Source organism: Cylas formicarius, unplaced genomic scaffold, assembly GCF_029955315.1.
Source record: "Cylas formicarius isolate icCylForm1 unplaced genomic scaffold, icCylForm1.1 PGA_scaffold_5__7_contigs__length_24384050, whole genome shotgun sequence".
In the NCBI taxonomy this organism is placed as follows: Eukaryota; Metazoa; Arthropoda; class Insecta; order Coleoptera; family Brentidae; genus Cylas; species Cylas formicarius.
In genome coordinates this window covers 3,761,141-3,775,963 of record NW_026844341.1, presented here as the reverse complement: position 1 = coordinate 3,775,963, position 14,823 = coordinate 3,761,141, and the positions used below count along the sequence as shown (strand labels likewise).

The following is a 14,823-nucleotide window of genomic DNA, read 5'->3' as shown; positions in this document are numbered from 1 at the left end:
TGATTATTGACAAATTCGCAACGCGTCCGATAGAAAAGAATAAGCCTGCTTAACCGTGTATATCACGATATACTTATGTTTTTTTAATTCTACGCCACGTGTATAATTTTTATACACTAGCCTTAAAGTTTCAATAACAAAAAAACAACCATTTCGGTTATATTATATTGTGTTAGGAGGTATTTTAAACACTTTCCTGTAAAAAAAAACGGTGCGACCCCTCAATGATTTTGGGGCGGCAGTCAAAGTGTTAAAATATTTTTTTGTAATATCCGCTATTGAATATTTTATTACGGAAAAAAGAATATTTGGTTTAGTTATTCATTATTCCGCGGAGGCGAATATCTGTCGGCAGATATTCACAGAATATCCAGCGGTGTCTGGGTATCTGCTATAACGTCATCAAATTCACTTTTTCGCAAAAGGAGGCAAACCCTTTGTCCACACTTTGACGTCAGTCCTTCTTCTCTCGGTTAAAATGTTCTAAGAACAAAATAAATCTCTCACTTCCCTCCGTTTGATACGATGGTCTGTGTCGTGTAAAAACATAGCCAGTTTATCGCGACAAATCGTACGAATAACAAATGGCGATCCCCGACTACCCTGAAAGCAAAAACGCGCCACATCGTGAGAACTACCCTTATCAAAGCGCCAACGGATATAATTACTTAAAACCTTATAGAGTCCTCCTCTCTCTTCGCTGACGGATAGCGGAGCCCCCAAAGTTCGGGCCGCCGGTCTAACTAATTTAATGTTGACATTTTAATCTCCCCGTCCGATGGGGGTCCCGCCCCGGCTTTAATCGTGTTTTCAATCAAAAGAGTTTGGACAAAAATTAAATTAAGTCGAAAGCTCGAAATTCGACGGACCGTTGGCTAAAAATTACGTTAGTACTAATTAAGGCTTCGTCCGGATTCCTCTGGCGGTTTGAGTAATTGGAAGGCGTTTTCGGATTAAGATATAAATAAAATATGGAAGTCGGTGTCAGGAGAATCCGAGTTAATCAAGCGCGCGGACCCAGCGCTGGCATTAAAGCCTCGTAGCGCTTAAAAGTTTATACGTTTCGATATACATGTTTAAAGGTTTACTTTAGTCAGGCAAGATATTAACTTTAAAACTTCGAAGGAGCTCGTCAGAGAACGCGCGAGTTCTTTCTTCCTGGTCACACGGTCAGTAATATTTTCAGTCCTTCTGAATTACTTTAACTCCGTACACCCAAACATCAATTTATCTATTGAACTTAGGTGGCTTTTACTTGATGAAAATCCATTTATCAAAATAAATAAGAACTAAAAGTTCATTCACATTTGATAAAGACACGGTGTTGTCGAAAAAATTATCACGTCATAATATATAATTTCGTGAAAATCTGAACTTTTAGTTCTTATTTATTTTGATCAATTTATCTCTCTGACCGTAGGGTATTCACGTCTAGAGAAAAAGACTCATACTTATACTCATACATTATAATATTATCATCCAACACAAAGATATTCTGTGATTAATTAGAACAATATCACTATCGCAATTCGAATGTCTTAACCCACAATTAATACACCTCTTCTCAGTTCTGCACGCAAACATAGGCGCCTTTGAAGCTAGCAAATGTAGTAGTTCCATATGTTCAAAACGATACCGATCAAATATGATAAATTATTAAAAAAAATAACATATAATATGAAAACCAGATTCTGTACTTGTCCTAAAATCTACAATCATTCAACATCAGTTAAAGATAAAGTTCCTCTCGAGCCAACAGCAGAAGTATTAGGTCAAAAAATATCAACCTGACTAAAATAACTCCAGAGAACGGCAAAATATATTCAATTTGACCAAAATACTTATATCCATCAATTGCAAGAAAAATTCGAGGTGTCTATCCAAATCATCAAAAATCCTAATAACATAAACCCAGAGTGGGATTTGGGATTTTTCTTCTTTTAGTTCTTTGTCTGGATATTTATTATCATCATGTTTATGATCTCTTGGAAACTTTCTCTAGCAGCTCAATCATAAGATTCCACGACTTTCTGATCTATTTTCTGCTTTCAACTTCTGCCTCTCTGTATTATAAGACGCTGATATATTTGTGTCATAATTATAACCATTGTTGTTGAAAAATACCAACTGTTTTCTCATAGCTTGTTGGAATAATATTTCAATACTGAGGCTTGATAATTTCTCAATACACTGCACTAGTTTTATGAGAATATTTATGGTTTTTGGTAAACATTCCTAACACCATTTAAAGATACTAAAAAAATATATTTGAAAGTTGCCATTTTTGTAACCAAATTTTGAACACCCTGTTTTGTTTCTTGTCAGAGTATTATTATACCTCTAGCATTACTCTTCGAACGATTTAGCTAGAAGACAACAGATCTAACAAGATTTTTTTATCTAATTTTTCCAAGCGTAGAAAACGTTCTTGTCATCTTTTATTGATTGCTCCTGAAATATCGAAGAACAAAGCTGAGGCTTTTAAAAAAGAAATACAGAATAAAAACAAAGACACAACAGTGAGCATTAAAGATTATAACAGCGTAGTACACATATCTGGCATAGAAGGAGACATTAGGGAAAGGGAAATAGCGGATGCCATCATGGAAAGCTTAGGAGGAGCTAAAGATGGTGACATAAAGATCCTAGCTACTAGACCAACCTACAACGGTGGTCAAAATGCGACAATCTTGATCAAAAAGAACTTGGCTATGACATTGGTAGCTAGAAGAACGGTACGAATTAGCTGGGTCTCTTACCAGGTGGCAACGGGTCAATGTTATACGATGCTATAGGTATTTGGGCTTTGCACACCGCACTAGCGAATGTACAGGGGAAGACAAAACTAAGATATGTCTTAAGTGCGGGAGCGAAAACCATAAGGCGAAGGACTGCAAAAACGAACGTTTCTGTCTGACTTGCAAGAAAGAAGGTCATAGGGCGGACCAGACCAAATTTCCGCACTATAGAATGTTAATAAGAAAAGAAGTTGCGAAGAAGGTAAAAGAAATGAGGCAGAGGCCCTCTAGCACTGTCAGTAGGCGGCATAAAAAAAAATGAAAATACTCCAAACCAACGTAGGTAGGGCATATGCGGCGCATGATATGGTCTTAGCTACCGCAACACAAAACGGCATTGATATTCTGGTAATCTGTGAGCCGAACAAGAAACGAATGTCTGGAGAGCGGTGGATTAAGGACATAACTAGAGAGGGTGATAGAGACTAAGGAATGTCTGCTGACCTGCTGCTATATTTCCCCAAATACGGCAGAGCAGAAAGATATGAGAAGGGATGCAAGTGATAAAATAGGGTACACACTGACGCCGGTATAATATAAAACTATGACCCTAAAAAAGAATATTGGAATGTGAAAAAATGTGAAAAGACGAACTCGAAAGGCAAGGGAGAACCAGCACTTAGCCCGACTGCCAGATGCACCTGAGATTATGTCCACAGACGGTTCCGGGTGTATCGAACGTGGCGAAGAAGGGGGGTTTCAGTGGGTAAAAATCCCACACGCTAGACTATACGGGCAGGATAATGTCTTCTTGAAGATTTCCCCTCTCAAAAAAAAAAAAAAAAAAACTTGACTACTTAACTATACATTCACTGAACGAGAAAGAATGCAAAATTTGTAGTATACATCTAGCTCAAGTTCGGATATAGGTTTTTCATTTTTTTTACAAAAATCTGCACATTGGGTGAGATTTTAATATTGGAAGACAGCGCATTCAATAGTCTCAGGCCATTATTGAAAAGACTTTTTTGGATATGTGTTGTTCTGGTTAACTGAAGAAAAATTGTACCCTATATCACCCCAAATTTTGTAAATGTACGTCTGTGGTTTGAAAATATTTTTCATTGAATGCACCCCCAACATTGCACATTTTGTTCTCTCTTGTTGATTTTTCATAACAATTCTAATTTTTGAGAATGATAATACTTTTATTATTAAATTAAAATGATAATAATAATAACATAAGAGTCGCATGAAAGTTAGGGCTACTTTTATTAAATTTTAAATCCAGGATAGAGATATCTTAAACCATCTACAATGAATCAACCTTGATTCGTTTTTTTTTCTTTGCCTACACTGGTCAATAACCTACTAACCTACACTTTAAACTCATTTTTCTTATTGCCCATCGCTATCTGTTTGATAAACGCCACTAATTTACTATGTACAAGAGTAGCGGAGCGAAGTTTATCAAGGTGTTGTATAACAAAACTTTCTAGAGACAGCACGAACACACTGTGTTAGGTGACCCTCAGAAATGGATATTTTACAGTAGGGAGTGGAAAAGCCAATTAAATAGTTTTGCAAAACTGCAGGTGTTCTCCCTAAAAACTTAAGATAACTAGAGTAGTGCCAGTAATTAATATGCCAAGCAATCAAAATATCGGAAAATCTGAAAGTGAACAAAATGAACCCAAATCAGTGTCGCTGTGGATGAGTGACAATAGATGCAACTAACATCTGGATGAATGTGGTGCTCAGGATTGCAGGATACATTCATGCAAACAGCACTGTAGTTCAATGCACGCGAAAAGAACTGCATGTCGTGCACACTGTGAAAGTCTTCTGGAATATGTGATGCGCACTATCGACCGATCCAGCTAATTTTGCATTGCAAGATATAGAGCAGTAAAATTAAGAATGAATAATATCGATTACGCATTTATTCATAACGGCGATTAACATGGATTTGGACATGTTTATTAAAGCTACTCATTTCGGTTATTAGAGTTATTACAGCTGACATTGCCTTCAAGCGCATATAGCGCATGAAGCTTATTTCCTTTTTGGCTATCTGACAAAATTCTTAATTGTTACTGTGATTGTTTGTCAAGGATTCGTAGTTATTCCGGCAGTTATTTCGTATGTAGTGTTAATTTAATATTAGTTTCTTTGGTTTCAGGCAATTTGCACAGGAACCACCAAGTCGCTCCGAATCAGATCACCTTCACCAACTCGTCACCAAACCCGTTAATTACAAACGCAGAGTGTTCCAATTACATCAGAAAACAAATCATGCAAGCTGAAATTTTCCACGGCACGCCTCTGAATAACGAATACGAACTCATCCCCTTCAACCATTTCACCTACAGTAGAGTTTACCCGCTAGACTTGGGTCTAGGCAAGCGAGTTGTGGAGAAACCTATAGGCTACAAGAGGAAGGACATTTTGGAAGTTCTGATGAAGGGCCTGGATGCGTTGAACAAGAATATCACGGAGAAACTGAGGCGGTACACGTTGGACGATTTTTTGGAAGGGCTGTACCGGATAGAGCCCACTACGGGCACACAATTCGAGCTTTACTTTAAAACTCGGACGTCGAACAAGACTGCAATTGACCATCTGGGCCAAAACGGTTTCACAAAAATTGTGATCGTGAGACCGTTCGCCCCTCTCCAAACAATCACTAGCGAAAGCCTGCCGGGGTCTAAGGAAAAGGAGTTGATTCATATAATACTGCCGCTCAGCGGACGCACTGCCACTTTCCAAAGTTTCATGGACAAATTCGTAAAAATCGGTTTAAAGAATGACAGGCGCGTCCACCTAACCGTGGTGTATTTCGGCGAGGAAGGTCTGTCGGAGGCCAGAAGTATTATGTCCAGGGTTTTGATGACGAAAAACTCGGGAGGAAACGCCAACAATCTCAGGCTGTTGGCTCTGAACGAGACGTTTTCTAGGGGCAAGGGTCTGAGAGTAGGAGCGGAAAGAGCGTGGGACGGAAATCCTCAGTCAGAGGCGACGAGAACGAAAACTAAAGCCGCGCAAAACCAGAGGGACGTGCTGCTGTTTATGTGCGACGTGGATATAGTGTTTAGTGCCAGGTTTCTGGACAGGTGCAGGTGGAATACGAAACCGGGAAGGAAGGTTTACTATCCGGTGGTATTTAGCCTCTACAATCCGCACGTGGTTTATACCTTGCAAGGCAGGGAGGTGCCTCCAGAAAACGATCAGTTGGTCATATCGCGAGATACGGGCTTCTGGAGGGACTTTGGTTACGGGATGACGTGTCAGTATAGGTAAGGTTTTGGAGCGCTTCCACTAAAGAGTAAATCGTTATACGTATGTCGCTGCATTGCAGATCGGATTTCTTGAAAGTCCGCGGTTTCGATGAGGACATCGTCGGGTGGGGTGGGGAAGACGTGATGCTGTACCGGAAATATGTGAGGAGCGGGGTCAAGGTAATAAGGGCCACCGATCCCGGCATATTTCATATCTGGCACCCGAAGGTAAATATGGTTTTAGTTTATGATAGGTTTCGGATAGGCAACGGAATCGTTTTGTTCTGATATTTTATTAAATGTGAGGAAAACTTCAGTTGTGCCAATCTATTGAGTCAGAATATAGATTTAGTTCCTTCGATGGCTTGAAACTGTTAAGCCTACTGTACTGAGTCCTAAACTGTCTACATGGTACAGACTTCGTCTGTCTATCTCAATCTTTATCGTGTTGCCTTCCCAATATAACTTTAACAATATTAACAATGTTCTTAAGTGTTGATCATTTGTGCTAGGGTAGAATAATCGTTTTTACTCTGCTTTTCGAAAAATTTATTTTATGAGAATATAGAAATGTCGTTGTGAAAAAGGTGTAGAAAAATGTAATCAGTAGAGAACTTAAACAAGAAGTTTTAAAAGAAACCTCTATACTTACATAAACGTCCATATCGTCGAAAATAATAGTGGAAAATTGAAGAAAAGAAAAAAACGTTACAATTTACAAACTCATTGTATAGCGATCAGGAGCTAATAAGAATAATCAAAGCGAGGTTGTTCCTAACTTGGATAAACTGAAAAAGAAGCTAGACCATGATGAAGCCAGTATAAATATAAGCAAGCAATCAAGCAATCACACAGATTACGCACTTAGAGATTTAATTCCCACAATACTATACAGCATCCAAAGGATGGGTTGATTCCATTCAAAACTGTTAGACGAAAACACCTTCAAATAAAGGAAAACGCATCACCATAATACATGCTGGGTCAGAAGACGGATTTGTCCCAAACTGCTTGCTATTGTCTGCTCCGAATATTAAGGATTCTAGCTTAGAAGAAAATTGATTCAAAACAATCTTTTAACAAATATATTCCCAATATCAGTGTAATTTTTGTGGATAACGTAAGGTACCACAGCCGTGTGCACCTCATCAAGTTGAAAAACAGAAATCCAGGAATATTTCTAAAAAAATGATTAAAAACAGTATGTAGGCGATAATTAGACCGAGCAGGCTGGGCATACTGTTTTACGTCTTTCTTCATAGAAGATTTGTAAAACCAAGTCAAATCAAAGGTCAAATACAATAAGTACCGCACATTATAAAAATGGAGGACTCTTTCATTTCTATACAAAACAACATAAATCTTATTGTAATTAATCTCAATGACTACTCTGATAGTGAAATAGAATTAGATTTCGACATTTAGAATAAAAATATATTTATTATAGAATAAAAATATAATTATTCCTAGGTATGAATTTGTTTTCTATATTTAATGTCATTGTTTTTTCCTAGTGTAATTGAATGAGATTATACCGACCTAAACAAACAAGAAAAATTGTTATTATTGCTAAAACTTTTGAGAGTCCGCCCCTAATGTTTCTGTCCTTTAATACCTACCGGATCTCAGTTTTATTGCCGTTGGTAGGTAACTTCCATAGGATTGAGAGAGACTATTATTACTTACCATCAATATATTACTTGCTTAACGTTTTTGATCATTGATCAATTGATTGATTGATTGATTGACAGTTTACAAATAAACAGTAAACAAACGCAAATGTGCTTAAAAATTCTAATCCCAAAGTCCGATTTGAAAATTCTTCAACACTACAGACTGTATGATCTAATTTTCCTTCTTTGCAACACAATCACATCAGACGGAGCATTATAAAACATTATCTTTAATTCTGCTCTATGTTAGAAAAACCTATGACCACTACAGCCGAACCTATGGTAAGATAATTGTCTAGCTAGCTGTATAACTATGCTGAATCTTTCATTTGGCGGCCGCCGTTTTTCTTGTAGATAAGCCTTTCGTAGCATCTTACCTGTAAACTGTATGACATTGACAACGATTGTGATCTTTCCGTGTTAAGATATGATCATTACTCCAAGTGAACGCTGCTGATAGCTGATCTTTATCAAATTGTAGTGTAGCAAACATGTCGCACTTTAAGCAGTACTTTAAGCTCTGTAAATCAGATTATAAAATCTGCACGCTAACAATACTAGGGTGAGGGTGTTAAAAAAATTAAATTGTAAATATCATAATGTAGACAAGAGAGAAAGCAAAATTGGTGCTTCCCACGGCAGTATTTTAAAGCCAAATTATGTTAATATGATAAAGATGTGCAAAAACTTATGCTGGATATTATTAGCACTGATTTTGAATATGTCTATAAAATTAACTATCCAGGAACGTTTTCTCGTATTCATCTTAATTTTTGTAATTAAATGATAGACTTTTCATCCTGAAGCTAGGTATCAGGATATCGATTTATTACTTTTTATAGTATATATGAACGATACCTTTACTTGGATGGCGAGTGTTGCAGGGAGTTTTCATGATGACCGTTTTAGGTTTCTTTAAACACCGAAGAAGCAGCCAAATGAGTGTCCAAAATATAAAATTCACCAACAATGGCTCCCTTTCAGTCAACTAAATGTCTAGGAATAATAATTGATAAATATAGAGTCCATTTTAAAGTTTAAAATTTTCTAAAAAAAGTTATCTTATCTTATAATTAACTGCTTTAAGGACTATCTCAACCCCAAAGATTTAAAAACAGCATATTACGCACTTTTTCAACTGATTTAACTTGTAGCTTGTGTGGAATGCGAGGAGTAAAATAAATATTTTTTTGAAGTTACATATAATACAAAAGAATTATTTTAATTTACATTTTGCCGAAAATCGCATCATTTTCTACGGAAAAGAAAAAATTACTTCTTTGATTCGGGTTTAAATTTTAGGTTTTGGATGTAGAAACAAAGTATACTTGAAATGCTGAATCTCAATGTGTCTATGAGACAAGTGGGCAACCACTTCAAAAGTAAGCTGTTTATTTCCAATTTTTTGTATTGGTTGTTCGATTTGTTGAAATAACCATGTTTTATTTTTATAAATAAAGTTTATCGTAATTCTCCAACTTGTATAAATACATCCTTAACCTAAACACAAAAAATCAAATAAAAATAACAGAAATAATATTGGTATATTTGTTTTGATACTTGAACTGAGGAGGCTTTTACTTGATGAAAATCCATTTATCAAAATAAATAAGAACTAAAAGTTCAGATTTTCACGAAATTATATATTATGACATGACAATTGTTTCGACAACACCGTGTCTTTATGAAAAAAGACACGGTGTTGTCGAAACAATTGTCATGTCAAAATATATAATTTCGTGAAAATCTGAACTTTTAGTTCTTATTTATTTTATTTTGATACTTGTCCAAATTCTAGGGATTATACAGGACGAGTTCATTATCTCAGTGGTTTCAAGAGTTAGGAGAAAATGGTAAATACAAAAGTTGTAAATATTGGTAGGATGCATAATTTAAAATTATTTTAAAGTATACGGGGTGGCTCAACAAAGCGCTACGAATAAAATATACATTTGTAAAAATATTCTTCAACTTTTTGATGAATTATACATACCTAAGCTTAATAATTCTTCCAATATAAAAAGGTGTTCAAAATAAACGAATATATTTGGATAAACTATTTTTTCTGAAAGATCTTACAAAAAGCTACTACTCGTATTAAGAATAATTGTTATAAATTGCGATTTATTTTAACTTATCCTGTTAAGATTGAAAAATGAACAGGAGAAAGAATTTTTATTGCTGTAGATAAGGCAACAGACAGCGATTACCAATTTAGGTGAAAATAAATACCAAATTTTAAATTCACAGAAAAAGAAAATAATATTAAATACTTACAATAATTACAAATTAACTTGTCCTATTTTTAATTATTACTATGACTCAAGAAATGCTCAAAAAATGCCTTTCTACTGCGATACACATGTTTACTCTATTTGCATAAACGGTGTTATTTTCCTGCAAGCGTCTTGGATCCTATATTTTCTGGTGTTCAAAGTGACTTAACATAAAAATCTTTAACATATCCGTACACTGCCACGATGGGTAATTATTATTTTAAAATTCTTTTGAAAAAACTTTTCGATGGTAACGCGGAAGAGCTCCATCTTCCTGAAACCATACTTCTGCAAAAAAAAATTTAAGCCTGTTAAGTAGTTTGCGAATAAAATATGGTTGTGGTTTTGCACTTACCGTACCCACAATGGATTAACTATTGAATAATAATGACGATTAACTACATCATTACTGCGAAAAGTGGTTTCACCGGAAAACATTATTTTAGACAAAAAATTTGGATCGGCTTCATTTATAACGGTGTTTTTGTTTGTTCAAAATCACGCACTTGGTGTATTTTCATAGGGAAGGGATGTGTTTCCGAGTGGTGCGATTAATGGAAGATTTTAATGTATCCCGCAGGCTGTCTACTTGACAGTTACTGGGGATTATCTTGATTTTGAATTAAAATTTCCAATTTTTTTTCCTCATTGGTAGCATTCCGGTTTACTATTAATTAAGTAATTCGCAAAGTAGAGTCTTACTGCCAACAAAATATTTTTTTTCGCTTCACCCAGTATATAAATCATATCCATTGGTTGAGCTATAGGAAAATCCATAGCTAGTTTTTTAATTTACCACAATAAATTTAATGAATATATTTACTCAGTTGTCAAAAAAAATTGAAAATGTCATTTTACCTTGGTAAAAAGTAATATCTTTCCAAAAATAATGATATATGTGGTGTGCCATTCAGAAAATAGACAATTTTGAAATTTAAAATGATCCAAATACGTTCGTTTATTTTGAACATCCTGTAGCATCTATTTCAAATTCCGTTGCATATATCTTTTACATAATATTTGCTTGAAGTTGGTAGACACTGATTCAGTAGAAGTACTAAAAGGATGTCGAACTTCCATTGTCTTTCTTTCTAATTTACACAACGTTTCGGACAGTTGTATCACTACCCGTTATCAAGTGCAAACTAAACTTATTTCTAAGGCTACAAGATTTATACACTAGGCGACGGCGCTCATCCATAACGGAGTCGGGTGCAGTAAAGCGTGAAGTTGTTCAACTAGAAAGCCTTATTAGCAAGCAAACGTTGGAAAACCGGTACGGACCCGGAATCGGCGAAAAATTCAGAGGCTACGAGAAGACGAAGATCAAGTTAACCAAGGAGGAAGCCCACATCACCTTCTTATGTACGGCGAGAGGCAAAGACATCATTCCCGTAGGATTCCACTTAACATCGCCTATACAACGAATCAGAGCAAGACGCATTCTAGAAAACGCTAGTCGAGCACTTATGCGATCCCAAATCAATGCAAGAAATCGGTGCTTTGATATGACATCCAACAGAGATTCGAAGAAATAAAGGAAATGACTGGGAAAGAAGACCACAAACTCATATTTGAGAAGATTGATAGATCCTGTGCAAAGATTAAGGAAGGACTTCAGAAGAACCACGAGAGGAAGCTCCTCAAATTAGCCAAACGCCAACAACCAGAAAACACTAAAGAAGTAAAGCGAACACTAGTAAATCTGTCTTCAAGAAATCTTTCCAGTACTGAAGAGCAAATATTAAGCAAAGGACTCAACTTCGCCCTTGCCCCCCAAAGGACACCGACGTTGGAAATTATAAGCTCCATAGAAACGGTGCGACTGGAAGGACCCGAAGCAGATGAACTACGGTGGAAAGTTGGGACCGTTCTTGACAAAACAAGAAAACAGACTAGGAATATAACCAAAGAGAAACAAGGAGCCATTAAGAACTTGCAGAAGGATAGAAACATCAAGATCCTCTCAGCAGATAAGGGCAATGCCACAGTTATAATGAATACGCAGGACTATGATCAAAAAATCGAGGAGACGCTTACTAAAGGCAAATACACTACTGTCTAGTGACTCTACTAAGACGATTGAAGGAAAAATCTACCGATCTCTCCATAAATACAGACGCTATATTCCGGATAACACTAGAACCATTTTAACTCGACATCACACCAAACCGCCACATCTGTATGGACTTCCAAAAATCCATAAAGATAATATACCACTCAGACCGATCACTTGTTCCAGAGACTCTGCAACCAGCAGCTTAAGTAGATTTCTCCTTCAAATCGTCCAGCCGCTTGTAAGTAAAACTTCTTCGTTTGTAAATAACTCCGGGCACTTGGTAAATATTCTAAAAAACGTGAAACTAGATCCTTCAAACAAGTTTATTAGCTTTAACGTTGAAATTCTATATACTAATGTGCCCTTGGAGGAATCGTTAAGTATTGTCGAGGCTAGACTATGGAATGATACAACCCTATCAGAGAGAACTTCGCCGCCACTTGAGGGAGTGTTGGAGCTTCTGAGGTACTGTCTGCATAATTCTTTCAAGTAAAAGATAAGTTTTGCGCTCATGATGGCCAGCCGATGAGTTCTTCTCTCTCTCCAGTGATAGCGAACATATACATGGAGTGGTTTGAAGCTCATGCCATAAACAACTAATAAATCTAGGATCTGCCTTCGATATGTAAACTCTTTTCTCAATCATCTTAATTCTTTGCGAACATTAATTAAATTTACTATTGAGAAAGAAAAGAACGGCGTCTACCGTTTCTAGACGTCCTAGTAATAATAGTAATAATAAAATAGAAATAATGGTTCTATTAACACATCTGTATATGGGAAACCTACCCACACAGGACAGTATCTAAATTTTGAGTCTAACCATTCTGAAGCAACCAAACTAGAAATAATTAAAACACTGTGCGCAGAGCAATCACAATATGTAGCGACCAAGCATCTCTCGATGCCGAATTGAATAATATTAGAAAGGATTTGCTTCAGAACGGTTACTCCAAAAAATCTATAAACAAAATCATAACAAACTGTAAGCGGGAAACAACACCAGAACCATGGGAGGTAGATACTCTTTCTCTCTTGACGATCCCATACGTGAAAGTAATATCAGAAAAGATTAGGCGAATAGCTAAACAATATCAAGTTAAAACTGTATTTAAATCTGGATCAACATTAAGAAGTGTACTCACAAAAACAAAGCCTGAAATGTCAACTCAAGAGAAAGAGTGGATCTACCAGATACCCTGTGAATGCGGAGAGTCATATATTATCGAAACAAAACGACCTATAAAAATAAGAGTTGAAGAACATAATAAACATAAAATAAAGGGTGAAACGCAAAAATCAGGAATCGCAGAACATGTGTGGACCAAACAACACAACATCCAATGGTCCAGAGCGCGGGTTGTTCACAGAGAGCAGCATTGGAGAAAGCGCAAATTTAAAGAAGCAGTTTTCATTAGAAACAATAAAAACATCTTCAGCAATCCAAGCGTGGATATACCAACAATTTGGCAACCTCAAATAAGGCGCTAAGTTTAGTTTACATTTGATAACGGGTAGTGATACAACTGTCCGAAACATTGTGTAAAATAAAGGCAATGGAAGTTCGACATCCTTTTAGTATATCTTGTACATAATCTTCCAGAAAAACTGATATCAAAGATGAGCGATCTACCTTTAAAAATGAAGGCGCTATCGTAATTTTTTTGCAAATGCATTGCATTTTTTTTGAAAAATGAAAATATTGCAAAAACTGTTATGTTTAAAACGTCGAAGAATTACTAAGGGAATTCAAAACAATTTTTAAACAAAATTTAAAAAATGTATGCTTTATTCCTCACGTTTTTTTTTAACCAATGTGATATTGAACTTTACTCTTTAGTCGACTCAACCCGTTACACATTTACACAGACACAATTTGACTCTCGTATGTACCGACTCTAAAAAAAAATTATCTAGCAACATCATCATTCGACAGTTTATCCGGTTGTCAATTAGCGACGCTTTAGCGCCGGCTCCGAAGAAAATGAACAACGCAAAAACAACTGCAATTTTCATCGAATTGTCTCAAAACAAAAGACCGACGACGCCCGTTGTTCTCTCGGTGCCGAAACTTAGACTTCGCTGCACTTTCCTTCTTCGCCTTCCGTAATTGTCCCAAATTTCCAGGCAGTTAGAATTACAAATTGCTTTACAAAGTTCGGCCTTTGATCCCTTTGTGACGAATGTCCCATTGTTGACTTTGCATTTTGGCCTCTCAGACGCGGAAGAAACAGTCGCGACTTTGGGGGAGACGCGGTCCCGAGGTTGAATTATCACCGGGTCCTCCCCCTTAGATCCGCCTTGGCCCCTAAGGGTTTGCAAACGTGTCGCGTTACTTTTTTCTTACCAGATGATTCTTTAAGTTGGGTTCATTGCATCTCTAGGCGTTTCCACAACGAGTTCGACTAGGTAGCTACAACTGTTGAACGTAAAAGAACTTCAAACTTACATTGTCTTTATTTATAATACTAACACAGTCTGCAAGTATTCGTTTAAGCAGTGCTTCATTCGTTGATGTAGTCAACAATGAAGTTCTCCAGTTGTCCACTTGCTTCAGTTAGCAGGTTGTTAGCATTTGCTGCGCATACGCGTGGCGCTGACCATTTGATGTTATATTGCTTCTACCAGTCACAATGTTTCACTCTTCCGTATGTATTTTTGTGTTCCTCCAATGGTACATTTAGGTGACTTTTTGTCTTCAAGATACAAGATATTTAGTAGCATAGTCAATATTGGATTCGATGTTTCAGTCAAAGCACTTCTATAAGTCGCTCCTGACTAAAAAACTATATTTTGCCC

General features: G+C 36.5%; 1 protein-coding gene across 2 annotated transcripts in view; it reads left to right on the top strand.

Annotated features, from left to right (window-relative positions):
• LOC132702139 (chondroitin sulfate N-acetylgalactosaminyltransferase 1) overlaps positions 1-14,823 on the top strand; it is a 464,298-nt gene that overhangs the window by 444,050 nt on the left and 5,425 nt on the right. For both annotated transcript variants that reach the window (XM_060670591.1, XM_060670592.1), the window contains exons 6-7: positions 4,921-6,034; positions 6,097-6,244. In XM_060670591.1, coding sequence (XP_060526574.1) covers positions 4,921-6,034; positions 6,097-6,244 — 1,262 coding nt within the window. The remainder of the gene's footprint in view (positions 1-4,920; positions 6,035-6,096; positions 6,245-14,823) is intronic.